Source organism: Apostichopus japonicus, chromosome 14, assembly GCF_037975245.1.
Source record: "Apostichopus japonicus isolate 1M-3 chromosome 14, ASM3797524v1, whole genome shotgun sequence".
NCBI classification, from domain to species: Eukaryota; Metazoa; Echinodermata; class Holothuroidea; order Aspidochirotida; family Stichopodidae; genus Apostichopus; species Apostichopus japonicus.
Window position 1 is genome coordinate 24,461,177 of NC_092574.1, and position 21,249 is coordinate 24,482,425.

Sequence of the window (21,249 nt, forward strand, 5' to 3'; positions counted from 1 at the left end):
GTATAGATGATTGAATTTGTTTCAAAACAAATAAATGATAACAATCAACCGCAAAGTAGAAGGTTAAAAACACTCCCGTTACAAAGAAATTTCATGCTGAAAGCAGTCAATGATGCGTTTCCAAATTTCCTGTGATTTGTTTGGCTAATAGTACCTACCATTGTCTGCAAACATTTTTGCATTTATCGTGCTCAATAAACACAACGTATTATGTTTAAATAACTTATTTATATAGCGCATTATACTGACGGTCTCAATGCAACTAATTGTAACGTTGCTGTCCCGTGTAGAGATAGCAAAGTTTGTAGTATAGGTTCTCATGTGTGTGCACTCTCAAATATCACAACGTGTATGGTTGGCCACAGTGGACAAAATTTAGAAATTATGACGACATATCAGAGGGCAGGACTTTTTTATGTCTACATAAAATTGATTTGATGTGGACATAAATTCAAATTAATGCTGGCATATATTAAAATAATGCTGGCACCGTACCGTACCAGCTGCGTACTGATAATGCAGTTGGTACCTTCCTCTTTCAATCTGTTTCAATCTGTGTGAATATTAATGTACATTTAAAGAGTTGTGTCTGTATTGCATGTATGGGCTACCGCATTATGTCAAAATATTCTTGCTATGAGTTGCACTTCTCTTTATATAGTAAGTACACCTTGTAAAGGGTTTCAGTGCAAACACATGAATTTATTTGTAATCTAAGATAATACATATAATATTAATGTCCCCACGCTTCCATAGGTATGTGTTGTATAATTTGCATTTATGATTTTCAATATGCACATTATAAACCTATAACTATAGGATATCCGTTGCGCACAAGCCAATGTTTTTGTCAGGGGTCATTATAACTAAGTATTGTGCGTTCCTGTAGAGGTAATTTAAAGTGCATGTTTTCATGGAGGAACGTGTGGAAGCAAGTTTTTTTCTGAGCGGACGCAAACAATTTTTAAGATGTTGTATCCCGGCGCTGGCGCAACTCTTAAAATCCCGGTAACAATACTGAGAATAATACTTGGTAGTAATATAAGATTTTTCTATTTGTACAGCTTTCTGCTGATTTCTCACGTCTTGCTAATGTAAACCTGTGAAACTACATTCTTTTCATTCCTTGATCAACATCTGGACAGAATGTTAGACAAGTTTACTAAGAAAAATCTAAGGTTTCAATGCACACAATGCAAGCAAGCTGCAGAATGTTCAGGTTGGTTGTGCATGATAAATTAATGGTAGTTTTATCATTTCAATTTGTATATGGTGGTATCCAATTAATATATGTTTGAACAAGAGTGGATAGAGGGTGTGGGTCGAACCTCTTTTTCATAGCACACATAAATACAAAAGGAACATGTCCTAGCTGTTAGATCTGGTTATAGTTTCAGTTTCCGATCCTTCATTCCAGTATAAATAGCATAAAATACAATTAAAATATATATATATATATATATATATATATATATATATATTAATGGCTTGACATATTTATGACATATGCAAATTGTCATCTTAAAATAGGACGTTTAGAAGTTAAGAATTTGATATTAAAGAATCATGTGGAGTATTAAGTTATATTGAATAAGTAAACTATACACAGATGACCATTTCATTTATTTTCCTTAGTAATGTCTTAATTTTTAAAGAGAATTCCATAAATTCAATTTAAAGTCATTTCAACTCCATATTTATGTCCTCTTTTAATTTGTTCTTGTACCAAGCTAAGCCATATACATTTTATAACATTAAGATTTACAGTAGTTATTGTAAACTCCGTGTGTATCTGGGTTAATTTACTCATGCTTATACCAGCCATACTGTCCTCTTTTATCATTCTTCCCAAGTACTCGTACTGACAGTATGAACAGTTCTTTGCCCTTATTCTGATAGAAACATTTATATACTGCTGATATTATCAGTACGAGTGCTTTGAAACATAACATGAGTGTATAGAGACTTATTAGGTTTAAATCCAACCTAAACTGGGACGAAAGTCATAAATGTGCACAATTTTCACTTCTTCATTAGTTGATCTGTAACTTGACCAGAAAGTATAGGAGAACCCCCCCCCCCCCAAAAAAAAAGAAGGTTCATAATATAATCGTATAGTTAAGCCATACAATTAAGGATATATCCAAGGTAAAGTTTGGATTGCGACTCAACTCACAATCAAATACATTAACTTGTAACCTTATATTCACTTAGCAATTCCAGTTTTCAACATTGTGAATAGGCCTCAAAACTTCTTGTTCACCTAACCATGAATCGACAGTCATGCAAGAATTGCTTCAACACAATAACGACATTTTTTGGTTTAAGTTAGGCGCATTGTTAGCTTTATGATATATTATGGTATACTAAACTTAGACATTATATGTGTATTGTGAATGACGGTATTGTTTGCTCGCACGTAACTATAGTTTTACAAAAGGAATTTTTAACACGATTCAATTTAGCCCATGTCTGACCTTGTGTCCAATTTATTTACAGTTTAACGTATACACCGTATAGTACATATTGATATAGTGTTTCTGCATGGAAACTCACTTCCTTCTAGTGAGTCTACAATCAAACAGTTATTTCACCTTGAATATATTTTAGAAATGATATGTACTTTTCTTAAACGTTCCCACTGCTTGGTGTCGAATTGACCCGTTGTTATATTATCACAAACATGTTAAATTACCCATTTAATGATGTAATTTCATATACTTATGTCATCATATGACCAAATGTCCCACAAAGCTGACCTCATCACGCTTAGTTAAAGTATTTCGCGCAATACGTACCAACGTGAAACGGAACAGTCACCACATTACTCGGAACCTGTATTCGTAACCTGTATTCGTGTGCGCCTTTATTTGCCGTTACCTTGACTTCGTTACAGGAGGATTTGAAGAGAAATTGATACTTATTCGTGGTAAGGGAGTTTTATCAGCGACTATACTAGTTTTCAAAATTGGAAATGATGATATTCATGCCCCCCCCATTTTTTCTAAACAGATCCAAAGTGGTTTATTTACGTTCGGAAAATACGGCCAAAATTCCATTACCACTCTTTTTTTTGTGCCTTTTGTTAATAAAGATTAAACACCTTTCTTTCATCAAATTCAGTTAGTACCAGACATATATTGGTTAATGACTGTGAAATCGACATTCGAAGTTTACCTAATTAAATATTAATGAAGAGTGATGTCAAGAAACCCCGTGCATGTTCTACAAGAATAGAAAGCGCTTTTCGCACCGCTGGGGACTGACAATTTGTTCATGCGTAACGCACTCTTGGGCACCAGTTAAGGAAGCAATAGTCACAGTCATAGCGTACGGTACCTTCTGACACAACAACATCACTCAGTAATACGAAGTCGAACTGACAATGGAGGATCACACAAACTTGGTAAAAGATGGTAAGTCATCTGATTTAATATCAGACTTGATTAATTAAAAAACAATAATAATTTCATCCAAAAGTGTTTTCTTTAACACAATGGACTAAATGTTTGAACTTAACTTACGTTCTTATGCTTTTGTCCATGTTTTACAGACCAACTTCAGATTGACGAGCCGCGACAGTATCCCGGACCACAATATCCCGGACCACAATATCCCGGACCACAATATCCCGGACCACAACATCTCGGAAGTACCAACACCGTGATTACGGCACAACCGGTACCACATGTACCTCTGGTAATATGTTGTTTATTACATTCTGAAAGCTTTATTTGTTTCAGCAAAAAATCGAATTCAGAAATATTTCGTAAATATCTCTTCAACTTCCTTTGACACTACTTCTGACTGATAGTTGCTTAACGTGTCAAATGGATCTATTTACAGTGTTATTGACTAGAGTCAATGACTGTGTACTCGAGTCAGACTCGAGTTACATTTTGTTACTCGACTTCAGATAATCAGATAGTCAGTAGTGACAAAACTTGACTTGACTTAGCTATAAAATCATATGACTTTTGACTAGGGTTGAATATATTTGACTTGTTGACATTTCCAGAGTAGACGCTAACAAATTGTTTTACACCAAGAAGATGGAAAGAAAGGCTAAGTAAGAGAAGATCGAAACAAACATTCATTCTTTCTTTTACCTTCCACGACACAATGGGAGACATATGTCGTTTATTGCGCCTCAAAGTGTAGTCATTTTGTTTGGTATTAACTGCCACGACATAATTACAAGTATCGATATGTAAGAGGTGATGACGTACGATGTGACGTCACAAACAAATCGAGGATGGAGAAAAAAGATACAATTATGAGAAAAAAAGACGATATGGCATCAGTTAATAATTTAATGTTATAATTATTAATATTTCTATGGTATGGTATGTTCTGATGATTCGCTAACTAGGTTTGCATGTACTATATTAGCTACATTAAGCATAAAATAAGTAGGCGAAATTGAGTATCCCTTCCCTTGGCGAAATGATGTATTGAATGTTTCAACTTTATGTTAGTATGTGTAACGAGTTATAAAAATATGAGTCGATTTTAATTTATGGTGGTGTGTGAGTTTAGATTAGGAGAACCTGCCCGTCAACCTCCCCCCCACCTGCCCCACCACCATCACCTCCGATGGTACAATATGAGTTATATTGGCTGTACAGAGTTAGTAACTGTCGTCAGACAACGATCATGTTTCATGACTTTACTGTAACTTATGCCATTCATTCATGTTCTGTATCGAGAGATGGAGATATAGAGAGTGGGGGAGAGGTTACAGTACAAGTTTTAAAATAACGTTCAATTGCTGTCTAATGCAAATGACTAAATTTGTAGAATTTACTCGTCTCATAGCATTGCAACTGGAGCTCACGAAGCAGGTCAACCATAGGACCGATATCATTACTTCACCAAGATGCAGCCTTTTTGTATTTGAGCTGGTTGATTTCTGTTAAGGCTATACCTCTATGTAGTGCACATGACTTTAGTTACTGCTATAGTTGGCTTGTGTCTCAACTTACAATCAATGAATCTTGTGATCAAACTTGTGATTTGATATGTCTTGACTTGTGACTTGGATTGGCTTGCGATAAAATCAATTGACTTGTGAGTTGGTGACTTGACTGAACTTCATTTTCGAAAATCAGACGAATTGTCACATGACTTAACAAACCCGAAAGAGGGACAAAACTGTAAGATTTATAAGATATGGAACTGATACGTCTACAATGTGCAAAATATATGCACCTTATATTTACTTAGCAATTCCAGTTTCCAACAATGTGGAAAGGCTTCAAACTTCCTTGTGCACCTTACCTTATGTTGAGCAAGAGTTGCTCAACATTATAACAACTTGTTAAATGCACCCAACCATAAGTCAACAGTCATGCAAGGTTTGCTCAACATCAAAACAATTTGATTATTTATAATCTATGACTATTATCAGCCACAATACATCGGCACAAAGCTCTCAATATTAAATAGAAAACAATTACTCTATTAAAAAGTGAAAAGTTTTTTCTGTTTCGTTTGTTTTACAGATTATTCGTAGCCCGGTAGATTCAAAAGTGATATCTTCCATTAAGACCAAGGCCATATTGTCCTTGGTTATGTCCATCGTGTTATCTTTGTGCCTCTGGCCGTTGTTCTGCACTATTCCGGCCATAATATTGGCTATTTTGGTCAGTATTCTGAAGACAATTTATAGATTACGGCTGTTTGTATTATATAACGGTATACATGTGACTGTTAGTTTGAAACAGCGTCGACTAGTATGTCGCCTGTTAATGTTAGTTTGACCAATCCAATCGAGTATAACTCTAAATAATTTTACATCCCATGATGTAAGTTTTTACCATGACACCCTTTGTTTCCGTCGATTACAATTTTTCTTACATTTCTATCATTCAGGTAGTATGTTTCCCCCTTTGGGTGTTATTTATTCTAATACGAACAAGTGTCTGAAAACGATAGAGATGTTAGAAACGAATGGCAACCACTGTAATTAATATTGCAAGTTTTAACATCCTCAGCACTAAGGCAATACGGATGGCCGTTAAGCAACACTGACTAATAAATATAATTAAAAGTCCCCAAGAGTGTCTCAGGTAATGTATAACATTGCTCGCATGTTATTTATTTTCGCTTTCTCCGTCATTTCTACAGGCTTTGACTGGAATCGACACCAACATATACCATGCTGCGGACAACGCAAAGCACGCAGCCACTCTGACATGCGTAGCACTTGGAACTGCCTTGATTCTGATTATAATTGGCGCCATTTATAACGTCAGCAACGGTTACTACTAAAATGGAAAATAAAGGTATCATGTAGAATCAAATAGTTTAAGTTTACACAGAAATGTTTTTACTCTTAAAGCTGTTTTGCTTCATACTATCGATAGTTTGTATATCGAAAATGTATACATTTATAACAACGACATACTGCTATATTTCGGAGTGGTTACCACTCCATCGTCAGGCAATTGTATAAGATCAATTAAATACAAGGGCTAATATACATCCGAAGACGACAATAGTGATAAGCATGAGTGATTTTTTTCATTTTTCTTTCTTATTCTAAACTAGGAATGATTAGGACAACCAGCAATTTTTTTAGTGAATTTTTAAACTAGGAATGAATAGAACAACCAGCAATAAAAAGTAAATAGGGATTAGAATAGCTCCAACCCGTAGCTCGCTACATTTCTATTTAAGTCAGCATTTAAGTCTTTTATTATGAGACTCTCTTTAATCTTCCTCCTGAACCACTGGGGTGCATTACCAATAGCGGCACAATGGTCAACAAAAGTAGGTAGATTATGTTTGTGCGCAGGACAATGAAGGTTAATAGCGCCTTTCTGACCACCATAGGAGCTCATCAGATGTTCTTTGAATCTATCCTTAAGCCGTCTATTGGTTTCTCCGACATAAAAGGAATCACAGTCTGGACAGTTTATCCAATATACAAGATTGTTGGCATAATCTAACTTATAGGCATCCTTGAAATTGAACAAAGCAGAGATTTTCTTTTGCAGAAAAATTATTTTGATATGTATATTGTCATTACACAACTCCTTAATGTAACTACCTTAAGTCTTAGCGAGTTTATCACTGCTGGGGCCACAGTATGGTAATTTAACATAAACAAACAGGCTGGAAGTTTTTTCACTGTTCTGGATTTTACAACTCATTACGTTTTCAATTATATATTCATTTGCCTTTATCGTTTACCTACATTTCATTAACTAAAGTCTGTTCAAAGATAGAGCAATATGAAAAGTGGGATATACTAATTTTTGGTAAAGCATTTTAAGAATATTCTGAGAAAAGTAGTGCTTCAACTTAGAAAAGATTGCAACATTTTTCGCCACAGTGTTTGCAATATTTGAAATATGTTCACACCAAGTAAGTTTACTATCAATGTATACTTCGAGAAACTTAGTACTATGTACATGCTTGATTGGCTTACTCTCCATTCAAATATCTTTTTTCTAAGAAGAAGATTAACTTTTACTGAAAATAATGTAGCTGGTTTTATCAAGATTTAGTGATAGCTTTTTAATTAGTTGCAAACCATTTGTAAAATTTATTATAACTCCCTGGATACTATGTCATGTAAATTATTTATATTATTGGATTTGAAAATATACTAATGTCATCTGCAAATAAATTAGTTTTTGAAATATTAGAGATATGACAGATGTCATTGATACGTATAATGAATACAAGTGGTCCTAATAATGAACCTCGAGGAACACCACAGCGGATTTCAGCATAGTCAGATAAGGTGTTCTTATACGAAGTATTCTGTAAACGTTTCGATAAGTATAGCTGTGTATCCAGTTAAAGGGTTGGTCCTCTAATGCTGTAGAATGATACATTGTTTAGAATAATACATTGGTCAATGGTTTCTAAAGCTAAGTTGATAGGTCTTAGAATATAAGAATACATGATTTCTTCTTATCAAGGCTATTGTATAATTTTTCAATGGCATCTGCCAGGGCAAGCTCAGTTGAGTGACCAGGGCGGAACCCATATTGTTCCTTGCATAGTATGTTATGAGCATGGAGGAAATTTATCATTCTGTTGGACATGAGACGTTCGATACTTTTGGAAAAGCATGATAGAATAGAGATTGGTCGGTAGTTCTCGTAGATATTGGACTCCCCTTTCTCAAAAATGGGAAAGACCTTAGCAATTTTCAGCTTATCTTGGAATACCCCAGTGGTGAACGATATGTTACAGATTTGAGTAAGAGGGTTGACAATGAAAAGTTATACCTGCTTAACAATTTCTGGCTTGAAATCATCATACCAGGGAGTGTTCCATAACAACTCCCTGATCATACCCAGCTGCTTTCTTTGGCTTTAAGCAATGATTCGCCACAAGTAAAAGTTCCTCCTCCCTGACGTGGTAGGAAAATATAGAGTTTCGCATACTATTATTACTATATATGGGGTTGTTTGATTTGACATATGATTGATTTTGCTGGTAAGTGAGGGTCCAAGGTTAATGAAGAAATTGTAACAGCCGTTTGCAATTTCTTGATCGTCGCTGGTTCCGTGATCGCCGTCTTTGAAAACAGATGGGTACGATGATTTATTACGGTCTCACTCTAGAACCTCATTGATTACGTCCCAGGTATAATTTACAATATTGTTACTATCTTTGAATTTGTTATCAAAATATAACCTTTTAGAGAAACCTATTGTGTGGTTTAACTTGTTTCGGTAAACAACATAAGTTTCTTTATTACTATTTGGAGGAGCTTTTGATTATATTCTGTAAAGATGTTTTTTTCTTTTAATAGATTTAAGTTTATCCTTAGTAACCATGAATGTTTTCTCTTGCGTCTATTTCCTTTAGTAATTAATAGATGAGGAAAACACTTTTTGTAAATTAAATTAAAAGTGTTAAAGAATGAGATGTAAGCTGAATTAGTATCAACTTTAATTAACACCTCATTCCATGTGTCCTTCTCAATATCATCAATAAATTATGATATATTGTGTTTGTTAAAATTTCGTAAATGAAAGGGTTCATTTGTTTTGTTTGTCCTGTCAAGAATCTTTAGGAATATAGGCATATGATCACTTAAATCAGTAATGAGTATGCCTGTACTGAGTAAGAGAGGAATTAGCATTTGTTATAATGTTATCAATAACAGTAGCTACATTACTATTAAAACGAGTAGGTTTTGTTATCGTAGCATAAAAACCGTATTAGTACATAATGTTTAAAACATCTCTATAGACTTACTAAAATTGGACAAGTTAATGTTATAACCCCCCATAATAGCCTATACGCAGTACTCTTGTGATTGGTTATAGTGAGAACTATGTTTTCCATGCGTGTCTTAAAATCAGCCAATGAGCCATTTGGTGGTATGTACACTACACCGATGATGGAATTCTCATTGTGGGGTGGGTTAACCTGATATCACTTTGTATTGAAGTCGGACTATAGCTGCTTATATCACTTAAGATGTATAGGCTATGACAGAAATCCTTTCCACCAGATCTCCGACAGCCCAAATCCAACGAAGCAAATCAAGATACTTCGTGTACCGTAGGCCCAAGTCGCTTATTCCTCCCTTCGGATCTTAGAAACACATACGGGGTGTTTAGATAGAGATTAGGGTGAGCCGGGGACAAAACTCAATCCGCAAAAAAAAAAAAAAAAAAAAAAAACCGGAGAAACGAATCGCCCCCAAAATAGATCAATAATGTTTGACCGATTGAAATATTTCAACATGGCACTAACACAATGATGAACGGGCTTCGCTGTACTGAGTTATTTGAGATCCATAGCACGGTTAAGGATAATATCTTCAAATGTTCTTTAATCTTTATCTGGCGTCTTCATTAAAAAAGTTAAGAAAAAAAAGGAGGATAAAACGGAAGACGAGAGACCGTGAAAATGAAGGCGAGTGAGAGAGAAAATGAAATATTTGATGGGATGATATGGTTTAATGTACAATACGTGTAGACATTTGATATGTATCAAAAACATTGATAGCTACAAGCACTAAAATGGAGAACATATTCCTGTTTCATGTATTTATTGTATTATTTCGTTTTGAGTAAGAGAAACTCGGTTTATGTTTTTTTGTTGTTGTTGAAAGGAGGGTATATTTATCAGCTAGTAATTTCTTTCTTGATATTGCTTTGTAACTGTTGACCGTGTTCTATAGACTTTTATCACAACCGAAAGTTAACTCACTCTTTAAATAAGATTTAACAGGTTATCATATTATGAGATTTTAGAGAATCCAAGAAAATATGAGCATATATTTATCATCTTATCCGACGGAATTTGTATTCGTGGATGTTAGAACGTGATTATACCGGAAACCGCAAACGACGATGTTTATAAAACCGAATTACGTCCACATACATATTTGTCTTCCAGTTTGTCGTTTCTTGTACTCAGTTATGAATTTTGATGACATTTCAAATCTCTGAAGTGTCCCTCAGATTCCATTTTTTCAATTCGTTTTATAATAGACAATTCACCTGGGATTTGTTTTTATCGTTCAGAAATCCCAAAGCAAATGTTTAATTTCCCAAGTCACCATTTTTGTATTGCATTTGTAAATATTTTCACTACCTGTACGTCGCACACTAAATAATATTACGTTATGAGAGACATAGAGAGAGAGTGAAAAAATATGACAAAGAAATTGCATCATAATATCTGCATGAATCAGTGACATATTGGTCCATAAAATTATGCCAATTGCATCTAGATATGAATATCGCTGACATAATAATATATCACCATAGCAACACTAATTTCGGTCCTTTCTTTCTGTTACTTTTGAGAATCATAATTCAATGGGACACCAATTTTCATTACTTTTGAGAGTAACAGATTTTTTTGTTATCTAATTTGTTCTTGAACCGAATTTGTTGCCGGACGTTATTTTAACATTCAATTACGCCAAAGGAAGCAATTTCTCGACCAGATATGATTTAATTATGTTACAATTCAATTATTGAATTGGAACAATAACTGTTTCGAATAAAAAACACTTTTCTAAATTTGGTCGTAACTTCCGGAAATATAATAACTTTTATGGAAAGATAGAAGAAGAAGAAGAAGAAATAAAAATAAAAATAACCTGTCAGCCTTTGCTGGAATGTGGCTACAGGCTATCAAAAATATCACCTCAGAGATACATTGAACAGCAGCAAAATGTTGGCACAATAAAAGTACAAATAAGGAAAATGTGAACGTGGTTAAAAAAAAAACACATACACACAAAGAAGACAAAAAATAGAGCAAAGAAAATTAATTCACACTGGATTTTTTTTTTGCGATGGATCAATATAATTCTAAAGACATGGAAGTAGAGATATGGCTTCTATTGATTTCTAAAGCAAGAGAGAAATGTGATCAACCGAAGAAATCTTATTTGTGGTCACGTGATTAATTGAAACACATTTCAGGCAAATTGTTACCTTTAAGAGAGAGAAGTAGAGAAGATACTTTCTTAAATTCTTAGACTGAAATTTCAGTCTAAGGTTTGACTGAAATTTATTTCAGTCCATAAGACCAGTGTCAGTGTGCCGAAAGGTGCTTATCAAGCTTCTTAAAATTAGGATGCAGTAGAACTCGCCATTTTTTAAATTTCTGGCTCTGGCTGGAATTTTTTGTGGTTCTGGCCGGAACCACCAAAACCAAGAAAGTAATAAATAGGTTAAAAATAGCAATATTTCAGTTAACTAATGTGAATATTATGTAACATTATTCTCTTTTAAGACGACGTCATTCCTCTTAAAACGTCCCCACTCATCGACAATATTAAATGAAAGGGTAGGCCTTAGCAACATCATCGGTATAAATAATAACAAGCTGCTTGTTTATTTATTTTTTAGCATATTTGCTAACCCAAGGTTAAAGTCAAGGTTAACCTTTTGTTGACGCCTACGACAACGGCCGCAGAGTGATGTATGATTTGTTCCTTCTTTGCAGTCGAGACAAACTTGCTGTCAATAGTGAAAGTGTCTAATCAAGTGTACTGTATGCACTAACTTAAGGATAATTATATTGAAAAATGGTTTGAAAATCATGTTTCAATGCACATAGTGACATGACTGATATTGTTTTAGACATGTTTCTCAATATTTTACAGTTAAATCAGTCATACATATTTCACTCTAACTAACAAATGTAAAAAGTTCCAGTTCCGCTAGTTCTGGTTCCGACCGGAACTTAAAAATCTGGTTCTGGTGCATCCCTAATATTAGAATATAAATATATTTTGTTACAGGAGCATTATTACAGCAATGGGCAGGGATTCCTCGAGTATAGACTCAAAAATATCCGCTCAACTAAACCGCAAGCTGACCATATGCGGCAACGAAAAGGTCTTGTATCTGCATCTAATCCAGATGGGCCTGGTCATTCTCTTGCTGAAGAGACGGATGAAATCATGGATAAGGTAGATATTTTATCAAATTGTTTATCATGTAAAGAATTTTTGATGTTTTAGGTTTATCAGTATTAAAAAAATTGGTATGAATAAAGTTACTGGTATATCTATTGGTTTGGCAGCACTTAACATTAAGGCAGAAACAAAGAAAAATTCGAGGCATTACTGAGACAAATTTCAAATTCCTTTAAATTATGTTTGTTTGTTCGGAGTTTAACGGCAAAGTTTAACGGCACCACGATAGTCCGAATGGAAAGGTGCCAATAGGTAAGTTTAGGAAATTAGGAAAATTGGAGTAAATTAGAGAAAAGTAAATTATAAGCACCAAAGAATGCCAATATTTATGGACAAAATGAAAAATTATAATTATAAATTTTTCTAACTCCGAAAAACACAGTGAGACACTTTGTGGGTAGAAAAATGAAGGGAGGCCATTAGGGCCAGTGAGGGTGTACAGTGTTAAAAGATTACCAGGGCATTCTAGACACGGTAGAATGCGGTGCATAGGTTGTGGGGAGACAGGTAAGTGGGGAACGAAGTAAATTTATAAATTTTTCATGATAATGCAGGTTCTGAGTTTATATTAAAGCCCCTTGTTAAATGTTTTCCATGAGACCAACTGTGCTTGATGGAGCAGTAAGACCAAGTCTGATTGATGGAGCAGTGAGAGCAATTCTTATTGATCCGTTGATGAGGCAGTGGTACTATTGACTCTTCATAATTGATGTAGTAGTGAAGCCCAACTGTGATTGATGTTGCAGTAGGGCAACCACTGGTGTAACAAATTGTAACCTGATTTTATAATTATATTTGATTGTTTAGGTTAATTGGATGAAATACTCAGTTCCTAGTGAGAATCCATCTAAGCATCTCAACTTCTTTAAGGACACTCACCACTACAGAAGGCAGTGGATGGAATCAGGCAGTAAGACAATTACGGAAATTTTACAGAAGTTTCCCAGATTTCAGGATATGCCTAATTTGGTAAGTTTCAGTTTTTAGATGTCTTGTCAAAAATGCCAGCCCTACGAACCATTGTCCATTTTTCACAATTGACAGGAAAAGCAAGTGTTACATGACATGATGTACCTGGCTGCCTGCATGGGAGTCACCCATGTCTGGTTCTCTGAACACTGAAAACTTAAATTGGTTCACCGACTAACATAACGTTAGTCCATCTGGTGCCTCTCCCGACTAACATAGCCTTGGTCAGTTGCTATACCGACTAATTTATTCCTTAGTCAGTTGGATTTCTTAGTCGGTCATCTTAGTCCGTCAGCTTAGTCGATCAACAATTTCTTAGTCGGTAAATGTATATTAGTCAGTTACATTAGTTGGTGACATTAGTCGGTCTTTACCGACCAATTTATATGAGCCACCGACTAGTTTATAGCAGGTTTTACATTAGTCAGGATGGTGCCTCTCCCGACTAACCTTTCTTAGTCCGTATCGACTGACTAGTTGCACCGACTAGATTCACTGAAAGAATTAAACCCGACTAGTTTCACTGACTAGCATCACTGAAAGAAAAGAGCGAAGAAGAAACACAAATAATGTGTACGTTGGCAGTATTTATTTCTGATAAAACTTCTGATGTCTACAAAAGGCTGACTTTCGACAGATAGAGAAGAAATCACTGTAAATAAAATCTGAAAATCTGAGTTTTTTTCCAACAAAGTTAAGACAAGTTAATGGATCAAACATGAATCGCAAAAGTATAGCACTGCACAATAATGCAAAGTTGGATCTTGGGCAAGGGTTCCTCATGACTTTCCTTTTAAAGTGGTACCCCAAATCGACACCAGTTAAGTCTTCACGAACAAAGAGTGTTTCTCTTAACTACAAATGGCCTCCCACTTGTCTTCAGGAAGCCAAAATCTGCACCATTATTGACCTGTGAACAGAAAATATGATATACGTGTAAGCACAGATACAGATATAGCACATGATAACTCACATTATCATAAACATACATTTACCTTAAAATTTTATAACATATTGGGAGGTATACATTTAAATCTAGGTCCCTCAAATTATAAGCCAGGAATAGCAGCTTTACCAAATTATTATTAGCTTTGCACAGCATAACACCAAGTTATTTCTCAAAACTTAATAATTATGTTAATCATGATAATAATGATCCCAATAGACCGGGATCCCAGAGGGTTTGGTTAGCTGGGAAGGTAACCAATTGCCTTGTACATCACAATGTTCACAGTGCATTCCTGTATATGAAACCAGACGACTGGCAAACCGACTGTGGTGGGTGTGGCTGGGAGAGCAATTTTAAAGTCACCTGATAGCTAACCTAGATCAGTTGTCATGGTAACACATCAAAGTAAGTACAATATGTCAGGTATGGCCCCAAGAGCAACAAATGGCCATTGCCAGTAATTATTGGTGGTGGGGTACCCCTGCCAGTGATCTATATTTGACCCCTCAAGGCTGACCTAGGTCAGCTCATGAGGTAACCACTTAAAACCTACTGGAAAATGTTGGTTAGGGCTTCAGATACAACTGATGGGCATAATTATCTAAGAAATCTAAGAATCGATGCATATACATACACATAAACAGAATAATTTGAATTCGCGCAAGTGAACCCTGCACTACATTGGACAGTAAAAAAACGTGCAATTAGACCAAACTAAACGTACTAAATTTTCCGTTACTTCTACATAAAATATCAATACAAATACAGCAACTTACTCTTTTGGCAGTATACTAAAAGCACATGTTATAATAACTTCAGACTATCAAGCTTTCCTGAGAAAAAAAAACGGTTAATACTTCTTACAGTAAGCAAGTCGACCGTGAAGGAATGTCGCAACATGTGTTCAGCCGACTGTGACTGTACGTTTGAAGGTCTAGCCTTGCTTATTCAATATCACAAAGCCTACCCATTTAGATTCACATGGGAAATTACAGGAAATCTTTACCAAATGAGTGTAGACTTCAAATAAACTATTGAGCCTTATAGTTCCAGCATTTGTTTGGGAATAAATTAGAAGATTATGTGCCACTGTTCAATCTAGCCCAATACACACATAACACATTGTTAATTGGTGTTTAGAATGCACACTTTAGTGTTGAGAATGCACTGCAGTACCCAGTAGAAGCCTATAGGCTACTCACTGTCATTGCACTTGTGTATTGCGAAACGCCAACGTGACAACGGTAGCGTTACACTAACCATAATACAGTACTAGTGCCAGTGGCCTAACAATTAACTTTAATTTTACCTTCTAGTTAAAGGAATAACAGGTAGGCCGATGATGCAGTTAATACCTCCATTCTTCTAAAGACCTTCTTGGGTGATTTACGGTTGAAAGTTGCTTAGAGTGATCGTATGAAACTATGCCAAGCCCAGCAAGCTGCCGTTGCCTCACGGTTTCCAAATTGAAGTGAATCGAATTGGGTTAAAATACATTAGTCCGTAGACACCGACTAAGCTACGATTATGGCGTAAATCGGGTGTCCGTATCGTTCTTAGTCCATGGGTTAAAATACCTTAGTCCGTCGCCACCGACTAAGCTGCGATTATATTTTCCTTAGTCAGTGTAAACTAACTAAGAAGCAGCGATGAAACGAAGATTTTTGCTAGTCCTGGTGCATTGACTAACGTTAAAGACTAATTTAACGTTAGTCCGTGGCAATATTGACTAGTTTATTTTTTCAGTGAACACTATTCGCGAAGAGAAGTGTGAAAAGGCAGTTTTCATTCATTTCCCCATCTTTCTCGTCCGTCCCCTGGTTAAGGTTGTTGTTGTGCGCCCCCAGGTTCCTGACTGTATCGCCTGACTATACTGGTATTAAATTTTAATTGTAAAGCTCATTGAGACCGGTTTTGGTATATTGCGCTATATCAAGCATTTCTAATAATTATAATCTTCTATACAATCAATCAAGGGCATAGGAACCGGGGGGCTGGGGGGCGCCAGCCCCCCCAGTGAAAAATATGGGGGGCGGAAGTATCATTCCGCCCCCCCGCTTCGCAAGTCAGAATACCCCTTTTTCATTTCCAAATGAGAAAAAAAATCTCATTTGGAGCACCAAATTGCATCTAAGGCCAGGTGAAAATGCAAAATTTTTGTAAAAATGGAGTGGGTGTTGAAGTGTGCTATATTGCACCAAATTGCATCTGAGGCCACCTGGAAATGCTAAAAAAATCCAAAGGGGAGGGGGAACCCCCTCCCCTTAGACCCCTCCCCCAGGTCGGCCATCAGTCTTCAGCCCCCCCCCCCACTCAAAAATACCTTCCTACGCCACTGCAATCAATAGATAACTGGAGAAGCAATATTCAGATTTGATGTGGTAAGTTTCATAATTGTGATACTAGAAAAATCTCCTAGCATTCTGATTTGCAGTAATTAAATGTTTACATTTCTTCCAGATTAACGAGGAGTTTCGATTAATGTTTGCGGAATCCAGCGATAACTTCATTACAAAGTGGGCTGGATACAGAGACCGCGTCATAGAAGTAGGAAAGAAAACCTCACCAGCTATTGCGAATATGATTGATGCTTTTGAGGAAACTGATAGTAGTAAGTTAAATTAGTATAGCTATCATATTTCAAAGTTTTTTTTGTATGCCTTTTTCTAGCTAACCAATCAAATAGTGATCACATATAAAGTGTTTTGGGCATTTCCCCTTGGTAAGAGGCTGTAAAGTTCTCAATTTTATTCTTATTCTCAATTTGGGCAAATTATGCAATGAACCATAACTTTAAAAAATCAATATATCAATTACTTTGTAGTTTGTGTAATACAGAATTTTATATTTATTTGGATGTATAACTTATCTGGATTTTATTTAAAAGGGTTATTTATGGAATTGTGCCATTTGTTCAAATTAACTTGTACTATGATTTATTGCATTTAATTAACCACAGACTATGCCTTCGAGGTTATGTTTAAAACTTCAAACTCAATTTTCTTTTCAGAGGATATGTGTGCTTTATATACATTGATATATATACTGCACAGGTCAGTGACAATGTTAAAACAGAAGCAGTCCACTAGCAGAGCAGGGGCACTGTTGTACTTCCTTCAGAACAAACCTGTGAGTATTTTATGACAATATACTGCATATTCCCTTATAAATGCTCAAAGCCATATAAACACCCCTGCATTTAATGGAAAAGTTATGGTTTTACAAAATTTACTGGGCTAAACAAGATGGAAAAAGTTTGTCTGGTGTAAATGGTTTTAAATGTAAAGCCAACCAATATTATTTATGCCATTATTAGTAAGGAATAACAAAGATAGAGATGGAAAACGGTTGACTTATGAACCCTTCAGGTGTTTGAGATATACAGTTATTGATACTGAAGGTAGACTCTGTCAGTCTGTCCAGGGCTGTTATAACCAATTTTGTAAAGTTGTCTGTCCAGGGTTTGTGAATTTTTAGTGACATTCTAGGGAGATCATGTAAGAAGTTTAGTATGTGTGAAATTTTCTTCTAGTATGAATAAACTGGAAGTGTCATGGAAAAATCTGATTGGCAGTTTGCTTAATGTTCAGATGTGAATTTAATAGTATGGAGTGAAATATACATATTTTTTTTGTCATTTCTTCCTAGCTTGGCACGAGTATTGATGCTACTACTGCCGGAAAAGATGAAAAGTATGTACAACCGTACATACTTTCACTCGGTCCTGCCCTAAATCCGTCGCAGTTCTTCATTGTGGTGGATAGAATTCCAATTCCTGCAGGAACCAATCTCATACAGGCTGTGGATAGGTTATTTAAAGCACATTATGCTTTTAATGTGCATTATGCTTTGGCACTTCTTCAATTTTGGGAATTTTTAGCTGCCTTTTTATATGGAGTGATTCCTGCTACTTCAGTAAAGGCACCATTGCGTAGCTTGGCATCTAACATTAAACTAATTTCTCCTAAGTAGCTTTTTAGAGTGGTGTTGCAAGTGTTTATTTGTATGCTGTATTTTATTTTGATTTTGGGTCATGTAAACAATTATTTTGTTTATGTAAGCACCAGTACTATCAGTATTATAACTTAGTTTGGTACAATTCTGAATTGTAATCCAGTCGGACAGTTTCCAAAAATGGTTCAATTACGAGAAATGGGTGTCAGAATGGTGTGGGTTGGGAAGAGATGGGGTTGGGAATAAGCAGCAGAAATGAAAACCCTGAAGGGTAGGTGGAAAGGTTGGGAGTTTAAAAAATGTGGGGGTTGGCAAGAGGTTGGAGTTTGGAAGAAGGGTGGTGTGGAAAGGACCAACATTAAGCTTCAACGTCTTTCCAACTCTTACCTTCTTGCGATGCATGCATTTACCTTATAACAGGGTTGTCCAACCTACGGCCCGCGGGCCACAGTCGGGCCCGCCGCAGGGTTGCGTCCGGCCCGTCAGAGGTGCTCTACGATGCGAAATTTTAGTGAGCAAATTTATTGATAACAATTTGAAGCTATTTAATCAGTCATTCGAACCTTCTGGGTCCAAAAAACTGCATACATGTCAGTTTGTGTGACACTCTCTCAACGGAGGGGGGGGGGGCTGGACTTTATTCATCTGTTTTATCAGGAAGGAAAATAAATCAGTGCGATCCGCGCGCAGTGCTCACAGTTTGCTGCCTTGGGCTTCGGGCAAAATATCGAGCGTAGGGTTTTTGCGGCCCCCTCCTTCTTCATAATCATTCCATGTGGCCCTCCTCTGCAAAAGGTTGGACAACCCTGCCTTACAGTATAACATGTATGAGAAATATTTCAGTTGTTTTTATACTTAACTTTTTATTTCGAAAATTGCATTCTCTGTACGTAAGTTGGTTGTAATATGTAAGCTGTCAATTGTAATCCATTCATTGTCAGTCACTTTGCCAAATGGCCTTTTCCAGTATTTGTCCATTGCCAGTCACTTTCCAAGTGGCGTTTGCCAGTATTCATCTATTGCCGGTCACTTTCCAAGTGGCCTATGCCAGCATCCGTTCATTGTTGGTCACTTTCCAAGTGGCCTTTGCCATAATTTGTTCTTTAAGTACAATTAGGGTTTTATATTTTAAATTTCGTTGTACCAATATCTGTATAATTGGGGAACTTGCCCTGTCATAATTGGTTCGGGTTGTTATTATATTTGCAACAACTGCTACATATTGGTTTCACTTAAAAGAATGAATCTAAATTAAAACATAACAATGAATGTTTCAAGCCTTAGAGTTTTAGGACACTAAATAAAAAAGTTATGGTCAAATTATACATTTCTGGTAAACTTGACCACATTTAAAGAGTTTGCGTGTCAAATGGTCGGCACCGGAATTGCAACTTTAATGTTTGGACTTAAAATTTGAATAACCCTTATTAGTAACCTAATTATTAATAACCTAAGATATCATAAATAAAACCCAAGCAAACAAACTTACCTTTTGCACTTTTTTTTTATTTGTTTATAAATTTTCTTAAATGTATCCAAGAAAATAAATAAAGTTGTAATACAGTTTTTAAACTTTTAACAGGTGTTTTGTTTTCTTATTTTCATAGTTAAAGCAAAATATAAGTTAAAAATATGTAACTATTGAACCAAAAGAGGTATCACCCTGCCTTTTTAACCAGTTTGTGTCTAAAATTATACTCCATATATGAATATTTACAATTCTACAGGAATATTCCTTTAATCTGCCTGGAGAGCGGAGTCTAAGATGATGAACTGAAATCGTCCCAATTTAGTGTTTTTGGGTAGTCTTTTGACTTGCCTATTGGATTATTAATCCCTGAATTAAAAGTATAAAATGACGATATTCAGTCTAGCCACTTTTCTTTAAAGTCTAATTGAATAAAATTATTCAAACCTTATAGGCTGGATTCTAATCTAATTTGGCTTAATTTCAGTGTAAGAAAGAGTAACTTTCAGTCCTGTTACACTGAAATTATTCAGTCTAGCTGGACTAAAAATCAGTCGTTTTACAGACTGAAAATTTTCAGTCCTTCCTTAGACTGAATTTCAGTCTGAAGGAACTGGTCCCTCAGTTCGTCCGCTCTTAGACTGAAATTTCAGTCTATTAGACTGAAATTTCAGTCTAAGAATTTAAGAGAGTAGAGATTGACAGAAAGAGAGAGAGAGAGAGGTGGAGAGAGAGGTAGAGAGAGCTTTAAGGGAGGGAAAGAGCAAAAGAGAACATAATGCTATTAAAGGTGAACATGATTGTATAGATTAAACCAGCTGGAAGCGTTTAATTATTAAAATTAGATGTCTCCTTTCCACCGCTATGCTGAATCATTCAATTGGAAATATTTCTCGCAAATTATCAGGAAATATTGTCTCCTCTACAAGACAAGACTAAGACTAACGATATACGACTTTTATATATTTATTTATTTGTCTTTTGGATGCGAAATAGGCTAAATGTATTTTCCGCTCTGAAAAATGTCGGCAGCCGATATACGTGGTGATGAATGTGTTGAAATTATGCCTTGCTTTTCTGTAGATTTGAAGCATGCTTGGGGGAGGGGGTTGGTTGGTTGCTTCATCAATTTCTGACGAGTTTTACTAAACCTATATATATATATATATTTATGTTGCTAATAAGTATGATTTCATTTGTTCAAACAACATAAGCTGATTGTTTCACTAAATGAAAACTATGCTTATTTGTAGTGAGTACGGTAAAGAAAGACACATTTCGAAACTGAATTTTTGCTTGCAAGGTTACTAATGTCCAGCTTGTTTTAAACATACACAAAGAGAGGGGAAAGCAGGTCGAAAATATAAACGGAAAAACAATTCTCGAAATTTAGACTATATAGTCAAGCTGTATGGGTTACATTGTGAAAGAAGTTTGCATCGATATGGTATCGAAAATATATCAAACTCAACTCGAAAAGCTATTTCATGT

The 21,249-nt window shown here is 35.6% G+C and overlaps 3 protein-coding genes across 5 annotated transcripts in view; 2 read left to right on the forward strand and 1 right to left on the reverse strand.

Annotated features, from left to right (window-relative positions):
- The window catches only part of LOC139980183 (uncharacterized), a 75,212-nt gene that overhangs the window by 13,269 nt on the left and 40,694 nt on the right, over positions 1-21,249 (reverse strand). The gene's annotated exons all lie outside the window — the stretch shown is intronic.
- On the forward strand, positions 2,556-6,522 carry LOC139980188 (uncharacterized). 3 transcript variants are annotated; one of them, XM_071991659.1, is made up of 5 exons: positions 2,558-3,416; positions 3,554-3,582; positions 3,628-3,699; positions 5,505-5,645; positions 6,130-6,522. In XM_071991659.1, exons 1-5 carry the CDS (start codon positions 3,386-3,388, stop codon positions 6,271-6,273), a joined length of 417 nt encoding a protein of 138 aa, XP_071847760.1. In that variant the 5' UTR covers positions 2,558-3,385; the 3' UTR covers positions 6,274-6,522. The 3 variants fall into 3 exon arrangements, with proteins under 3 accessions (XP_071847761.1, XP_071847760.1, XP_071847759.1); XM_071991658.1 differs by having other exon boundaries at positions 2,568-3,416; positions 3,554-3,699; XM_071991660.1 differs by lacking the exon at positions 5,505-5,645 and having other exon boundaries at positions 2,556-3,416; positions 3,554-3,699.
- LOC139980182 (uncharacterized) lies at positions 11,593-21,172 on the forward strand. The gene is made up of 5 exons (XM_071991646.1): positions 11,593-12,412; positions 13,226-13,387; positions 16,797-16,947; positions 17,347-17,465; positions 17,985-21,172. The coding sequence occupies exons 1-5, from the start codon at positions 12,323-12,325 to the stop codon at positions 18,306-18,308; spliced, it is 846 nt and encodes a 281-aa protein (XP_071847747.1). The 5' UTR covers positions 11,593-12,322; the 3' UTR covers positions 18,309-21,172.